Below are 14,110 nucleotides of genomic sequence, written 5' to 3'. Positions count from 1 at the left end.
TTTTTTTTTTTTTTTTTATGGAAATTGGTGTATCTGTATCTTGGTTGACACGTGCTGATCATAGATTTCGAGCGTTACAGCTGTTGTCAATTTGGCAAGCACTGGCGGCAGCATATAGCTGTGTAGTTAGAACCTGACATTTAGAACTGGAGTCTCCTTGCATGGGTGATGTGTGAGATCCAGGTGGACACCTCGGAGGCAGCATTTAGAACACCAGGGCTAATTTAATCTGCTGGGTTTGAGACTCCCTACCAGCACTGCCCTCTCTTTCTGTCGAAAATAGTAACAGTTGGGACAGTTCACAAAGTATAAACTTAGCCTTGTGCTTTGATAAAGTAGCGATTGGAAATTTACAAAAGGATCCATGGCTACCACCCTTGGGCTCCTGCAGAAGTTCAGTGTGCTGTTGGTTCAGAGCCTGACCTGCTGGGTTCTCACTGCCGGAAGCTTTTCCTTGACCTAGGCTCTAGTTCTGCAGATCATTAAGGAGTCGCAGCAGCAGCATGGCTTACGGCACGGAGACTTCCAGCGGTACAGGTCAGTGTCCTGCACACCATGAGTGGCAGTAATTGTGGCATTTTCTAACGTAGCTGCCTTTGTTAATCTCCTGCTCACTCTGCTATATGAGAAAATGTACCTAGATGGTTCAGCATTATACTGCATCTTCAAAAGGTATGTATTCTAAGTTTAACATTTTACGAGGGCTGGAGAGATGGCTCAGCGTGAAAAGCACCAGAGAGCTGGGCGGTGGTGGCGCACACCTTTAATTCCAGCACTCGGGAGGCAGAGGCAGGCGGATTTCTGAGTTTGAGGCCAGCCTGGTCTACAGAGTGAATTCCAGGACAGCCAGGGCTATACAGAGAAATCCTGTCTGGAAACNCCCCCNCCAAAAAAAAAAAAAAAAGCAAGTACCACCAGGTGGCTCACAACCATGTGTGGAATTCCAGTCTGGGGGAGTTGAAAGCTCTCATCTGGCCCCTGCCTCTACTCCATGCATGTAGTGTACAGACATATGTTCAGGCAAACACTCACACACATAAAGAATAAAAATCATTTTTTTTTGTGGTTTGAGTGCTTGCTGAGGTCTATTTGTGTTTGATTAAGGAGTTTGGGATATGCTCCCTGTAAAGTCACTCTCCTCTAAGTATTTTATAAGAAAGAACTTTGAAATCCTGTGAATGTGCATTCTTGTTAGGCTCATAGTATGTTCATGTATATTCTGTAGTGTCCAATTGATTTTATGACTTACAAGCTAATATTATTTTGATGCTTAAATTGACTCAGGCTTGGTCTGAAGAAAACCCTTTCAGGTGGCCTCTTTGACATAACTGACCCCAGTCTCCCCTTACCTTGCTAGGTATCCTGTAGTCACTTTTTGCATATTCTAGAATGAGAATGCGCCCTTTTCTAATGCAACTTTATTTTTATGGGGATAGAGCCCAGGTCATTATGGAAGAGCTTTACTGCTGAGCTACTTCCCACCTCCTCGCGCGCACATCTGTTTTAGATACAGATCCCACCTCCTCGCGTGCACATCTGTTTTAGATACGGATCCCACCTCGCGCGCACACCTGTTTTAGATGCGGTGTCTGGCTTAGGTGTTCTGAGCTAGCATCTGTGCTGCCCACGCTGGCCTCCAGCTTGCTCTTGTCGCCTGCCAGGTGCTCTGGTACTGTTGGGCACCTGGCTCATGTTTCATTGTTTGGCTTTTTGAGAGAGTCTTACTAAATAATTCTGGCTGGCTTCCGAATTGTTATGTAGCCCAGGCTAACCTTAAGTTAGGATCTGTTTAAGTTAGCCTACCACATGGTAGTCGCACAGGTGTGGCTCTCCATGCCTGCCAGTCTCAAGTTGTTGTCTTGGGGGTTGAGCTCTGCTGTTGTGTGCATCCCTAGATCCTGCTTTTCTTTGAGGCAGCATCTCACAGTCTGACTTGGGCTGGCTTGACAGATTGACTCACAGCCACCTGTAGCTCCAGTTCCAGGGAGTCTGCTGCCCTCTTCTGGGCAGGTGCTGTGGAGTATAGAAGAAGGTGTTGGGTCCCCTGGAACTAGAGTTAGTGCTAGAGGTAGTTATGATCCACCTGATGAGCTGCTGGGAACTGAACGCAGGCCTTTGGAAGAGCAGAACCTGATCTTAACCACACAGCCATCTCTCCACTCACTTCTTTTTCAGTGTCTTTATTTATTTTGTGTTCACATGTGTTTGTATATGGTACATGCTTGCTGAGGCACACATGTTGAGGTTGAGGGGGCAGCTGAGGAAGTTGGTTCTCTCCTTCCATCGTGTGAGTCCCAAAGATGGAACTCAGGTCATCTGCATGGTAGCAGATGCCTTTATCCACCGTGCCGTCTCCCTGCCCCAATGTGGGCCTCACTGATGACATCCTATGAAGAGTCAGGAAGGTTAGAGGCCGAGTGGAGTGGAGTGGAGCGGAGAACAAGGGGCTGAGGAGGTTCTCTGCACTTACAGGGAGAGTCTGCCTGAGCACATGTGTCCTTTCTCAGGGAGTCCAGACTCCTGCACCAGCGGGACCTGTGAAAAGTCCTGTGTGGAGCGGCTCCCTTCCTGAGGGAATTCATAACTCACTCTCCCTTGTTTAGGGCTGCGCTTGTTTGTCGTCTAGTCACATGACTTGCGCATCCCAGTTGTTTAATGAGGCTATACTCGATGACTGTTGGGACCAGCTCTACCTCATGGCTTTCTTACAGATTTTCATGGAAATGCGCCTCGCTAGGCTGATAGTTGCTAGTAAGCATATGCTGATTATCGCTGTCCTTATGTTGGGGACTTGAGCAGCTCAGATCTTGTCTGGCACCACAACTGCTGCCACTCCACAGCTGTGCTCTCCAGCAGGCCACACTCCACAGAGACTGTCTCTCTTCCTGCAGGCCACACTCCATAGACTGTTTTTCATGCTCTTTTCTTTTTCTTCCAGCAACAAAAGTTGAACTGTACTCCAGTGTGCTACATAATGAATGTCCATCTCCTTCTCTTTAGGCAAAGACTACAGTGACACACCCCTTATTTGGTATTTTTTTTCCAATCCAAGGCACAGAACTGGCTCTTCCTTTCCTTCTTTTCTTGAGTTCCACATAGCATGTGAATTTATAAGCTGTTACAACAGTGGAACCAAAATGAATGAATCTTTTTTTTTTTTTTTTTTTTTTTTAAGCCTAGAGATAAGCAAGTATCATGGGCATTTTGGTAGATTTCAGTTTTAGACTTTCCTAATTTATTTATTGATTTGGCTTTTCTGAGACAGTCTCATAGCTCAGGCTGACTGTGTAGAGCCCCTGCTCCTACTGCCTCGATCTCTGAGTGTTGTGTGTGCACTGCCATGCCTGGCTCTGTGTTTAGTAGTCTGTGTCCTGGAAGCTTTAAGACTGTGATTGTGGGGCTGGAGTGGTGGCTCAGCAGTTTAGAGCACTGACTGCCCTTCCAGAGGACTCAGGTTTGAGTCCCACCACCCACATGATGGCTCACAACTCACTCTAACTCCAAGGGACCTGACACTCCTTTTCTGTCCTCTGAGTGTACTAGAGCGAACAGGTGATGGACAGGCATAAGTGTAGGCAAAATACCCATACACATAAAAAAAATTTAAGAAAAAAAAGAATCTTTTAAAAAGCTGATAATGGGGCAATATTTAAGTATTTTTAGCAAGACGTGGCTTGCACGTGTACTCTTAGTACTTGGTAAATGGAGGCAGGCGATTGCCTTGAAATCTGTGGTCCAGCCTAGGCTATCTAGTGAGCTCCAGGCCTGCTTGTGCTACAGTGCTAGACCCTATAAAAAAACAAGAAGCAGGAAAATATGATCATTTTATGTCAGATGATTTATGGATGTGTAGAAATTGTATTCTGTCCTGATAGTCACATTGGCTTGTGTGTGTTAGCTGTTAGGCAGGTGACATGATGTCAGTGGTCACCATGAACAGTCCTCTGAACTTTGCCCTTACTTTATTATAGAGTATTGTGTTCAAAGTACTATCAGCTTGGCTGACTGGATCTCATTTGTATTTCATCACAGGGGCTACTGTTCTCGAAGACAGAGACGCCTCCGGAAAACACTCAACTTTAAGATGGGGAACAGACACAAATTCACCGGGAAGAAAGTAACTGAGGAGCTGCTGACTGATAACAGGTGCAGGCTCTAAGTCCGTCTTACAACACCTAGCCTGAGTGGTGGCAGACAGCACCCCACCCCTGAATCCTCTCATGGGCCCTCTGAGCAGCTCTGTGGGGCAGCTGCACATATAGGTGAAGAGACAGCAGTAGCTTGCTCAGCAGCTGTTGCTGGGGGTGGGGTGTAGTTCAGTAGGGGTAGAGCCTGTCTCACATGCCTGGCCATGATCTGCAGCAGCACAAAAAGGTGGATGTGCCAGCAAACACACCTGTGTGTGTTCCCAGTGCTTGGGAAAGGGAGGCAGGAGGACCAAGAGTTCAGGGTTGTCCTTGACTACTTAGTGATTTTGAAGGCAACATGAGCTCTCTCGTTTTTTGGTTTTAAATATTTTTTAAGATTTACTTGTTTATTTTATGTGTATGAGCACACTATAGCTATCTTCAGACACACTAGAAGAGGGTATTGAACATGAACTCTTCGATACCCTATCTCAAATTGCTCCCCTCTCCCCCCAAGGAAAGCTTAGTCTGTGAAATAATATTCATTGAGTGTCTCCAGGAAATGGGTCCCTAGAGCTTCAGTGCGGACCAGACGGTTCTCTTGCTGCCTGTGTGTGTATGAAGTTTTGTGGCTGAGAGTTAGCTTGTTGGTACAGTGTTTGCATTCAAACGTGAACTTGAGTTTGGATACCTGGCACCACAGTACAAGCTGGGTGGTAACCCAGTACTGGGGAGTAGAAACAGCATTACCCCAGGGTTTGCCCTTGCCGATCTAGCCAAGGTGCTAGGGGTTAGCAGTGGGTGCCACCATGGCCAACAGAACCTCCTACCACTTAAGCACTTGTTTCTGACTGGGTTCTGCTCCTGGGGCGGCCTAACTTGAGGTGGTAGAGACTTTTCAGTGAGATATGCCCTCTAGTGACTGTAACTGTGAGGTGTAGCCCTGGATGGTGCCAGAGGTGCTGACTTGAGACCTGTTGTGGGAGGAGTCCTGAGGGAGGGGCGGGAGGAAGGGGAAAAGGTAAGTGCACACTGTACCTCAGAACGCACTGGGTCCGGTACCGGCCCTTGTTCACTCTCCCAGCTCTCTGCTGTAGATACTTGCTGCTGGTGCTGATGGATGCAGAACGAGCCTGGAGCTACGCCATGCAGCTCAAACAGGAAGCCAACACCGAGCCCCGGAAACGGTTTCACTTGCTGTCTCGCCTTCGCAAAGCCGTGAAGCATGCGGAGGAGCTGGAGCGCTTGTGTGAGAGCAGCCGAGTGGATGCCAAGACCAAGCTAGAGGCTCAGGTTGTTGTCATAACGATCATCCAGGTTTACCTCATTGTGGAAATGAGACACATGACTTCAAAACAAAATGCAACTAAACGGAGCAGTGTCTTACTAGGCACAGACTCTACCACTGAGCTATAGTTCTGATTTTTCTTTGAAGGGCTAAGTTAGTGTATCTTATTTTTTAGTTTTTTGTTTTTTATTAGTTCTAGTCTTTTAATAAAAATCAGGCTTCTTTTATTGAGTAGGTAGAAAAGTTTATATTTTATATCTGGAAAAGCTCCCAGGAATATTTTTGGCAATGAATTTTTTTAAAGATGATATATAATATAGGTTATGCTCAATATTTTTAAGTTATCTGGTATGTGTAGCTTTTGCCTGCATGTCTACACTCTAAGTGCATGCTGGAAGTGAGAGACAGTAAAGCTTATATTCAACTTGGTTTTGTTTTAATTATTTTTTTAAAAATTTATTTATTTTATGTATGCACACCAAACAAGGGCATCAGATTCCATTACAGATGGTTGTGAGCCGCCATGTAGTTGCTGGGAATCGAACTCAGGATCTCTGGAAGAGCAGTCATTGCTCTTAACTGCTGAACCATCTCTCCAGCCCTATTTTTAATTATTTCATGTGTAGCTATTTTACTTACATGGATGTCTGTATAGGACATGTGTAACTTGTACCCCTGGAGGTCAGTAGAGAGTGTTGGTTCTGAGTTACAGACGGTTGTGAGCTGCCATATGGGTGTGAGGAATTGAGCCTGGGTCCCCTGGAAGAGCAGCCAGCTGCCTTAACTCTCTTAACTGCTGAGCTGTTTCTCCAGGTCTACTTTTGTTTTTTTTAAACTGGGCCTTACATAGTCCAGGCTTAACCTGCACTCAACCATCTAGCCAAGCTAAACAAGTGCCAAGATTATACTCACGTGGAAGAGTGCAGACTTTCCATCCAGTGGAATCAGAGTCACACTCCCCTGCCTCAGTCTATTGAATACTGGAGGATTTTAAGGTATGCACTGTCATGCCTGGCAGTGTTGAAACTGAAGGAAAATGACTACTGCCTCTGGGGTGTGGGTGTGGGATGACACGCTTGTGGGAGAAAATGGTTGGGATTTGGGTTCCAGGGATCAAACTGAGGCTCTCACAGCAACACTTACCTACGCCAAGGCCCAGTGCTGAGCCTCTGATGCTTATGTGATGCTCTAGAGACTGGTTATTAAATGAAGTGAGCAGTGTCCTGTGGAGTGCAGTGCTCTGTCCTGGGCTGTGCCCAGTGTCCTGTGGAGTGCAGTGCTCTGTCCTGAGCTGTGCCCAGTGTCCTGTGGAGTTCACTGCTCTGTCCTGAGCTGTGTCCTGGGTATCCTTTGTTTTGAAGTTCTTTCCTGGGAAGAAGTGAACCGTAAAAGTTACCTATATGTATTACACTTTCTCATTTTAGTAAGTTTTTCTCTTTAAAAGTCAACTTGATGGTCCTGGAGAGATGACTCAGTGGTTAGAGCACTGGCTGCTCTTCCAGAGGTCCTGGGTTCAATTCCCAGCCCCAGCGTGGCAGCTCACAGCTGTCTCTAACTCCTGTTGCAGGGGCTGTGATGCTGTCTCTGGGCACCAGGCACACATTCGGTACATAGACCTATATGCTGGCAAAACACCCACACACATTTGAATAAGAAAGAAAAGTCAGTCTGATTCCAAAGCAGGGTGGTGCTCACCTTTCGTCCCAAGTCCTCAGGAGGCAGAGGCAGGTGGAACTCTGTGCATTCAAGGCCAGCTAGAGCTGCATAGTGGGAAGCTGTACGTCTCTGGAAAAGAAAGAGGGAGAGAGGGAGAGCCACTGTGCATGGGCCACCATAGTTAGAAGGCAATGTGCACATGGGGCCAGAACATTGGTTCTTTGTGCTGAAGCAGTTCTTTGTAGGCTAAGCATGAAGCTTAGTGGTCAAGCACCTGCCTAGTATTCACAGAAGTCTGGGTTCCTTCCATAGCACCCCAAAAGCAACAAGACAAATCTGAAAAGTCCGTTGCTTATTGGCCTCTCCGTTCTCTCGCAGGCTTACACGGCTTACCTCTCAGGGATGTTGCGCTTTGAACATCAAGAGTGGAAAGCTGCCATTGAGGCTTTTAACAAATGCAAGTAAGTCCTCCGGTCCAGAAATGACGGCTGCTCTCAGTTTCAGCCGCAGTCCGGCTGCAGAACCCTGCCCTGGCGTCTCCAAAGCTGGGACGTTTTGTTTCTCCCTTTTGTCCTTAGAGTGCGCCACTCCCCTCCGCCACTCCCCTCCCGTGCTCAGCAAATGCCCTCAAAGTGCTGTGTTTTGGTTTTGACCGCATGGTTTTCCTGGGTTTTCTTTTAAAATACAGCTTCCATATTTTAAGAATGCCTGACATCTCTTTGCTCGCAGAACTATCTATGAGAAGCTAGCCAGTGCATTCACAGAGGAGCAGGCTGTGCTGTACAACCAGCGTGTAGAGGAGATCTCGCCCAACATCCGCTACTGTGCATACAACATTGGTGAGCGGGCTCTGGTGCTTCTCACCTCACTGGGCTTGCTGGGAGGCTTGGGTGACTGTCCCTGTGTTTCAGCGTCTAGCCATGTCCTGAGAGTGTTTGTTTGTTTGTTTGCTTGTTTGTTTTGGGTTTTACCATGTAGACAAGGCTGGCCTCACACTCATAGAGACCCCCTGTCTCTGCCTCCCAAGTGCTAGGATTAAGGGTAGGCACCACACACTACAGCTGGGTTAGCCTTAGATCTAATGATAGTAATAGTAGAGCTGTCTGATGTATACTGTGTTATTCACACACACACACACACACACACACACACACAGGAGACACTGATGAAGAGCTGTCTTTGACACCTTGGCTGTCTGGCTTCTTTTTGCATCCCTTTATCTTCTCCAGTCCCCAAGAGCAGTTTAGAATTTCCAGCCAATGTTATGTTACATTTTTGGAGACGTTTCAGGTATACAGTAAAGCTAAGTGAACGATTAGAGAATTTTCATGTTCTCCCTGAGCCCGAACCTCACAACCTCCCTCCCATTGTCTCCCTGAAAGATGTTAATATTGTGTCTCTGTGCCTGTTCGGGTTTATGTGTGCCGTGTGCATGCATTGCCTAAAGAGGTCTGAGGAGGGTGACAGATCCCTGGATCTCTATAAGAGCAGCGAATGCTCTCACTGCTGAGCTGTCTGCTGCCCCGTGGCAGTGCTGTTGTACAGTTGAGCCTGCATTAACATCCCCTAGTTTCTCAAAGCCCACAGCTAGGCTTAGGGCTCAGCTTGCCATTGAGCCCTTGAGAACTTAGACCAGTGTGAGGATGTGTGCCCACGCTGTTAGCAGTGTTCCCGAGGTTCCAGTCAGGCTCATTTGGAACAGAGTCCTCTTCGAGCCGACGGTGCGGAGGGAAGGGAAGGGAGTGTGTTCCATTTCACTACAGGGGAGGAACTGTCGGTCTGGACTAAATGGAGGGCTTGTCACAAAGGCACAAAGCCCTAAAGGATCCCCTTCCCTTCTCTTTCTCTCCCAGGGGACCAGTCAGCTATCAATGAGCTCATGCAGATGAGACTGAGGTCTGGGGGCACAGAGGGGCTCCTTGCTGAAAAACTTGAGGTAATGCGTAATCCAGTCCCTGGGGATATTTATATTTACTATTCTCGTATGTATATTTATAGCTGTGTCTACATTAAGATGTGCCTTAAATATTTTAAGTATTTAACTTCTATGTATGTTTACTGTCAGTGTGTGTGTGTGTGTGTGTGTGTGTGTGTGTTGTATTTTGGCCTTTTTTCTATAATTCTGGCTGGCCTACAGATCACAGAGATCTGTTTAGCTCTGCCTCCTGAGCACCATCAAAGGCACATGTCACGGCACTGATTTATAACTGTGCCCCTGGCTGGTCTGGATCCTGCGATGTTGGTCAGGTCAGGCTGTCCTTGAACTCATAGAAATCCACCTGCTTCTGCATCCTGAGTGCTGGGATTACGTTGTATGCCACCACTCCTGGAACCTTTTTCCCTAAATATTTACACATTAACGTAATACACGTGTGTGTGTGTGTGTGTGTGTGTGTGTGTGTGTGTGTGTGTGTGTGTCGGTGGCTCATTCTATAACCTATGCTGACCTTGAACTCATGGTAGTCCTCTTGCCTCAGCCTTATAAGTGTTGGGATTATAGCTGTGAGCCATTATATCTGGCACCCTATTTTCTCCCTGAACAAGTAACATAGATGCATAGAAAAAGGAAGAGGGCTGGTGGGATGACTCAGTGGGTAAGAGCACCCGACTGCTCTTCCGAACGTCCGGAGTTCAAATCCCAGCAACCACATGGTGACTCATAACCATCTTTAACAAGATCTGACGCCCTCTTCTGGAGTGTCTGAAGACAGCTACAGTGTACTTACATATAATAAATAAATAAATCTTTAAAAAAAAAATAGAATAAGTAAGAAATTTAAAAACTTGGGGAAGAGCAACTGCTAAAGCTCTGACCTAAACTCCTGTGCAGGCCTTGATCACTCAGACTCGAGCCAAGCAGGCGGCGACCATGAGTGAGGTGGAGTGGAGAGGCCGGACGGTCCCCGTGAAGATTGACAAAGTGAGGATCTTCTTACTGGGACTGGCCGACAATGAGGCCGCCATTGTCCAGGTGAGGAGGGGACCCGTGGTGCTCGCCTCTGTGAAGTTAGGTATGAAGGGGTTACATTTATAGGGTAGATTTACAGTGACAGTCATGGGAAAAGGAGCTCAAAGAGGCTGGCTCACCGCAGAGGGTCACGCTGGAGTGGCAGGGGCACTGCTGTCAGGCTCCTGGAGTCTGACCTGCTGTCCCTACCTCCTTGCCCTCAGGGCCACCCCTCATTCCTGGGCCGTTCACAAGAGCCCAGGTGAACCAGAATATCTGGTTCTGTATGCGGTCTGCACGTAATGGTCATGCAGAGCTGTACTTGAAGCTACTTATTGACATAATTACCTGCTTGTGGCGGTGAACAAGCAGATGTCGCCCCAAAGATAGGGATCCCAGAGTACTCCTGAGGCAACAGTGAGGCCCTTTAGAGCTCCTCCACAGGAGGTGAAGGGTGTCCTTTAAAACAGCGGGGTACATTGCCTTCTCCGGTCAGGAGTTGCGAAAGCTTGGCACCTACTGAGCTTGTACTGCTACCCGTGTCTATGAGGATGTTAGACACCCAGACCTAGCAGGACTTCCCGCCGAGGCTGCCTGGGTGGGAAGCAGCTTTTTAAGCAATTGAAGGATTTCCTTATGTGCCAGCCTGTGCTGTATTCTGCTCTGCCACCGTTTTCCTTTGCGTAAAGCAGAGTGACACAACAGTACTGGAAGGACAACTCTAGTTTTTTACGTTGCTTTATTTTGTGAGTGGGCTCACACAAACAAGTGTTTGGACTAAGGGCTGACATCTGGATAGACACTGGTTAAGCAGCTTGGGCTGGGGTGCAGCGTGGGCAGCAAGCATACTCATGCTGGAGACCTCAGACCAGTCCCTAGCACCAGGAGGAAAAGGCCGTTCAGGATTGACCAAGATTTTGATGACTTCGGGAAGAAAAAAAGTAAAGTGACCACAGTAGAGTCTCAAGTAAATAAAAAAGAAAATCTAGCCAACTGTTGTCAGTTTGTTTAAGTCAGGAGTTTAATTGTGTGTTTATAGAGTGAAATAAATATGTTCTGTCTGTCTCATCAAGCAGATAATAGCAGGTATGCCTCTTAAAGCCTGCATGTTATCTGTTATCAGACTCACATTGCACATGGTTGTAGCATCTTAAGTGATGGACCTCAAAGCTTTGCTCCAGGAAGAGGTTTTGTTTTCTGGTTGGGTCCAGTTTTTCAGGGCTGAGGTCAGACCCAGACCCTAGCGCCTGCGAGGCAGTTGCTCCTCCATAGAGCTCTCCACCTTAGCCCTGCCCCATGATTGGTTCTGTTTGAAGTAGGCTCTCATTCTGAGGCCTGGAACTTGCTGGCCAGGCTGGCTTCAGACTCACAGTGCCCGCCTGCCTGTGCCTCCTGAATGCTGGGATTAAAGTGTGGGGTCACACCTGACTTTCTCCCTGCCTGCTTTTTTGGCTTTTTGAGACAGATTTCTGTGTAGCAAATGGTGTTCTGGAACTTGCTTTGTAGACCAGGCTGGCCTCGAACTCCCAGAGACCTGCCTGTGTCTGCCTTCTGAGTGCTGGGATCAAAGGGTTTTTTTCTGTTTTTAATTACTATTGAAAATAGATTTCAAACTAAGAACACTGTCTTTTTTTTTTTTTTTTTTTTTTTTTTTTGTTTTTTGAGACAGGGTTTCTCTGTGTAGCCCTGGCTGTCCTGGAACTCACTCTGTAGACCAGGCTGGCCTCGAACTCAGAAATCCACCTGCCTCTGCCTCCAGAGTGCTGGGATTAAAGGCGTGCACCACCACGCCTGGCAAGAACACTGTCTTAAGTTTTAAACTTTTATTATATTTTATTTCCTTACCATGCGTGGGGCCATATGTACACATATGGAAGTCAGGACATCTTAGAAGGAGTTAGTTCCTTCCTTCCACCTTAGAGGTGCAGGCTACTTAATTTCAGTGTTTGATATTTCAGTTGATATGGTCCCTCCACTGTCTGGGAAATAGAATGCCATTTTGGTAGCCCTAGCTGATTTCTTCCCACTAGCGATCTTCCTGGCATAGAAATCCTGAAACAGCAGCGGACAGTGGAAGGGAGAAGTAACTGGAGAGATAAAATATGCCATCCTTCATTCCTGCTGTCTAATGTGCTCTGTGTGTGTGTGCACGCGCACACGCACGCGCTCATTTGTTTTGTTTGTTTCTGTGTAGCCCTGGCTGCCCTGGAACTTGCTATGTAGACCAGGCTGGCCTCAAACTCACAGAGATCCACCTGCCTCTGCCTCACTAGCGCTGGGACTAAAGGCATGTGTCACCACGCCTGGCTTCATTTTATAGTCTTTTTTTTTATATTCTTTTTGTTTGTTTGTTTTACTTTATTGGATATTTTCTATTTACATTTTAAATGTTATCCCCTTTCCTGGTTTCCCCCCCAAAAACACTCCCTCCTCCCCCTGCGCACCAACCCACCCACTCCTGCTTCCTGGCCCTGGCATCCCCTACACTGGGGCATAGAGCCTTCTCGAGACCAAGGGCCTCTCCTCCCATTGATGTCCGACTAGGCCATCCTCTGCTTCATATATACCTAGAGCCATGAGTCCCTCCGTGTGTACTCTTTGGTTGGTGGTTTAGTCCCTGGGAGCTCTGGGGGTACTGGTTAGTTCTATTGTTGTTCCTCCAATGCGGCTGTCGTTTTATCGTCTTAATCCTTATTCAGTCCTTAGTGGTCACCAGCAGTGGTGCTATGAGGTTGTTTTAGGGCAGCTCGTTTTGAGAGACTTTAAACATTTGTGTGCTTGATCATTTATGCCCCATTCAATTCTGGGGGTTGGGGGGATTCCAACAAACCTGTTTTTATTTTGTTTGTTATATTTATTTTTGTGGGGAATGGAGAGATGTGTGTCCCACAGCACACAGCTGGGTCAGAGGACAACCTGAGAACAAAGTCAGTCCCCTCCTCCTACCATTCGAGTCCCAATGATTGGACTAGGCTCCCTGTCACCAGGTGACCCATAGTCTTGGAGTCTGAGTAGAATGGACAAGCGTTTATCTTCCTACCCCTACCCCCATTTTTAAAATAAAGTTTTCAATTTTTTTTATTAAAGATTTATTTATTTCATGTATGTGAGTACACTGTAGCTGTCTTCAGACACACCAGAAGAGAGCATTGGATCCCATTACAGATGGTTGTGTGATGGTGTTTGCTAGGAATTGAACTCAGGACCTCTGGAAGAGCAGTCAGTGCTCTTAACCACTGAACCGTCTCTCCAGCACCCCCCCTCCCCCACAAGCCCTTTTTTTTTTTTTACAGGAAAGAAACAACAAAACCCCAACCTTTCTTTATTTCCTTGTCTTTTTTTTCTTCTGAACCTCTCTCAGGTTGGGTGAGACTTGGTTCCGATCCCCATAATTCTGTGGGTGTGGTGGGGAATGTGGCCAGGCTTGCCTGTGTGTCTCTTAGTCACACACCACCATCTCCCCAAGATTCCTGTCGACCAGTGAAAACAACCCAGCAGTGTCTGTAATAGCGGGAGACACTGTGGCGAGGTGTCCCTGCACTGGCTGACCCAGAGGAGGTCCGTTGATTGAGACGAGCAGGCAGGTCATCATTTCCAGGCTCCAGACACTGCCATTGACACACCGGGAACAGGGTCCAGCCGGGCCACATGTTCCTATGCAGGGAGTGTGCCATTGAGTACTGGCTCGGTAGCAGATGTGGCAGGCTGAGATGTGGAGTGGAGTCCTGCCCCTGCATGTTGAAAGGCGTGTCTCCCTTTGGGAGACATCTTGGCATCAAGTATAGGTTCTGGAGTAAACGAGAGCCGTGAATATATGAAGACTTCCTGTTTGGAGACATTTTGCCCTAGGCAGGAAGATCCATGGCAAGTTCTCAGATACTGGTGGTCTCTGAGTCACTCGGCATCGTGGGCGGCACGTGGAAAACATCCTACCGAGTCCTTCCCTTCAGACATACCTTTTCTTTGGTTGTTGTGGAATATCTTCATAAATCCTTACTGAGACATAGGACATGGGGACATTGGAAGTTTGTCCTCAGCACTCTGGTGCCAAGGCGACCGCAGAGGCAGTGATGAGGCTTAGAGTTCTGGTGT

General features: G+C 47.3%; 1 protein-coding gene across 1 annotated transcript in view; it reads left to right on the top strand.

Annotated features, from left to right (window-relative positions):
• Positions 1–14,110, top strand: part of Srp68 (signal recognition particle 68) — a 27,387-nt gene that overhangs the window by 1,949 nt on the left and 11,328 nt on the right. The window contains exons 2-8 of the mRNA XM_021211457.2: positions 471–537; positions 4,033–4,146; positions 5,225–5,420; positions 7,450–7,532; positions 7,801–7,910; positions 8,925–9,007; positions 9,902–10,042. Of these exons, the coding sequence (XP_021067116.1) occupies positions 471–537; positions 4,033–4,146; positions 5,225–5,420; positions 7,450–7,532; positions 7,801–7,910; positions 8,925–9,007; positions 9,902–10,042 (794 nt within the window). The remainder of the gene's footprint in view (positions 1–470; positions 538–4,032; positions 4,147–5,224; positions 5,421–7,449; positions 7,533–7,800; positions 7,911–8,924; positions 9,008–9,901; positions 10,043–14,110) is intronic.

This window comes from Mus pahari, chromosome 14 (assembly GCF_900095145.1).
Source record: "Mus pahari chromosome 14, PAHARI_EIJ_v1.1, whole genome shotgun sequence".
In the NCBI taxonomy this organism is placed as follows: Eukaryota; Metazoa; Chordata; class Mammalia; order Rodentia; family Muridae; genus Mus; species Mus pahari.
The sequence above is the reverse complement of the archived record's forward strand: the minus strand, read 5'-3'. Positions and strand labels throughout refer to the sequence as shown.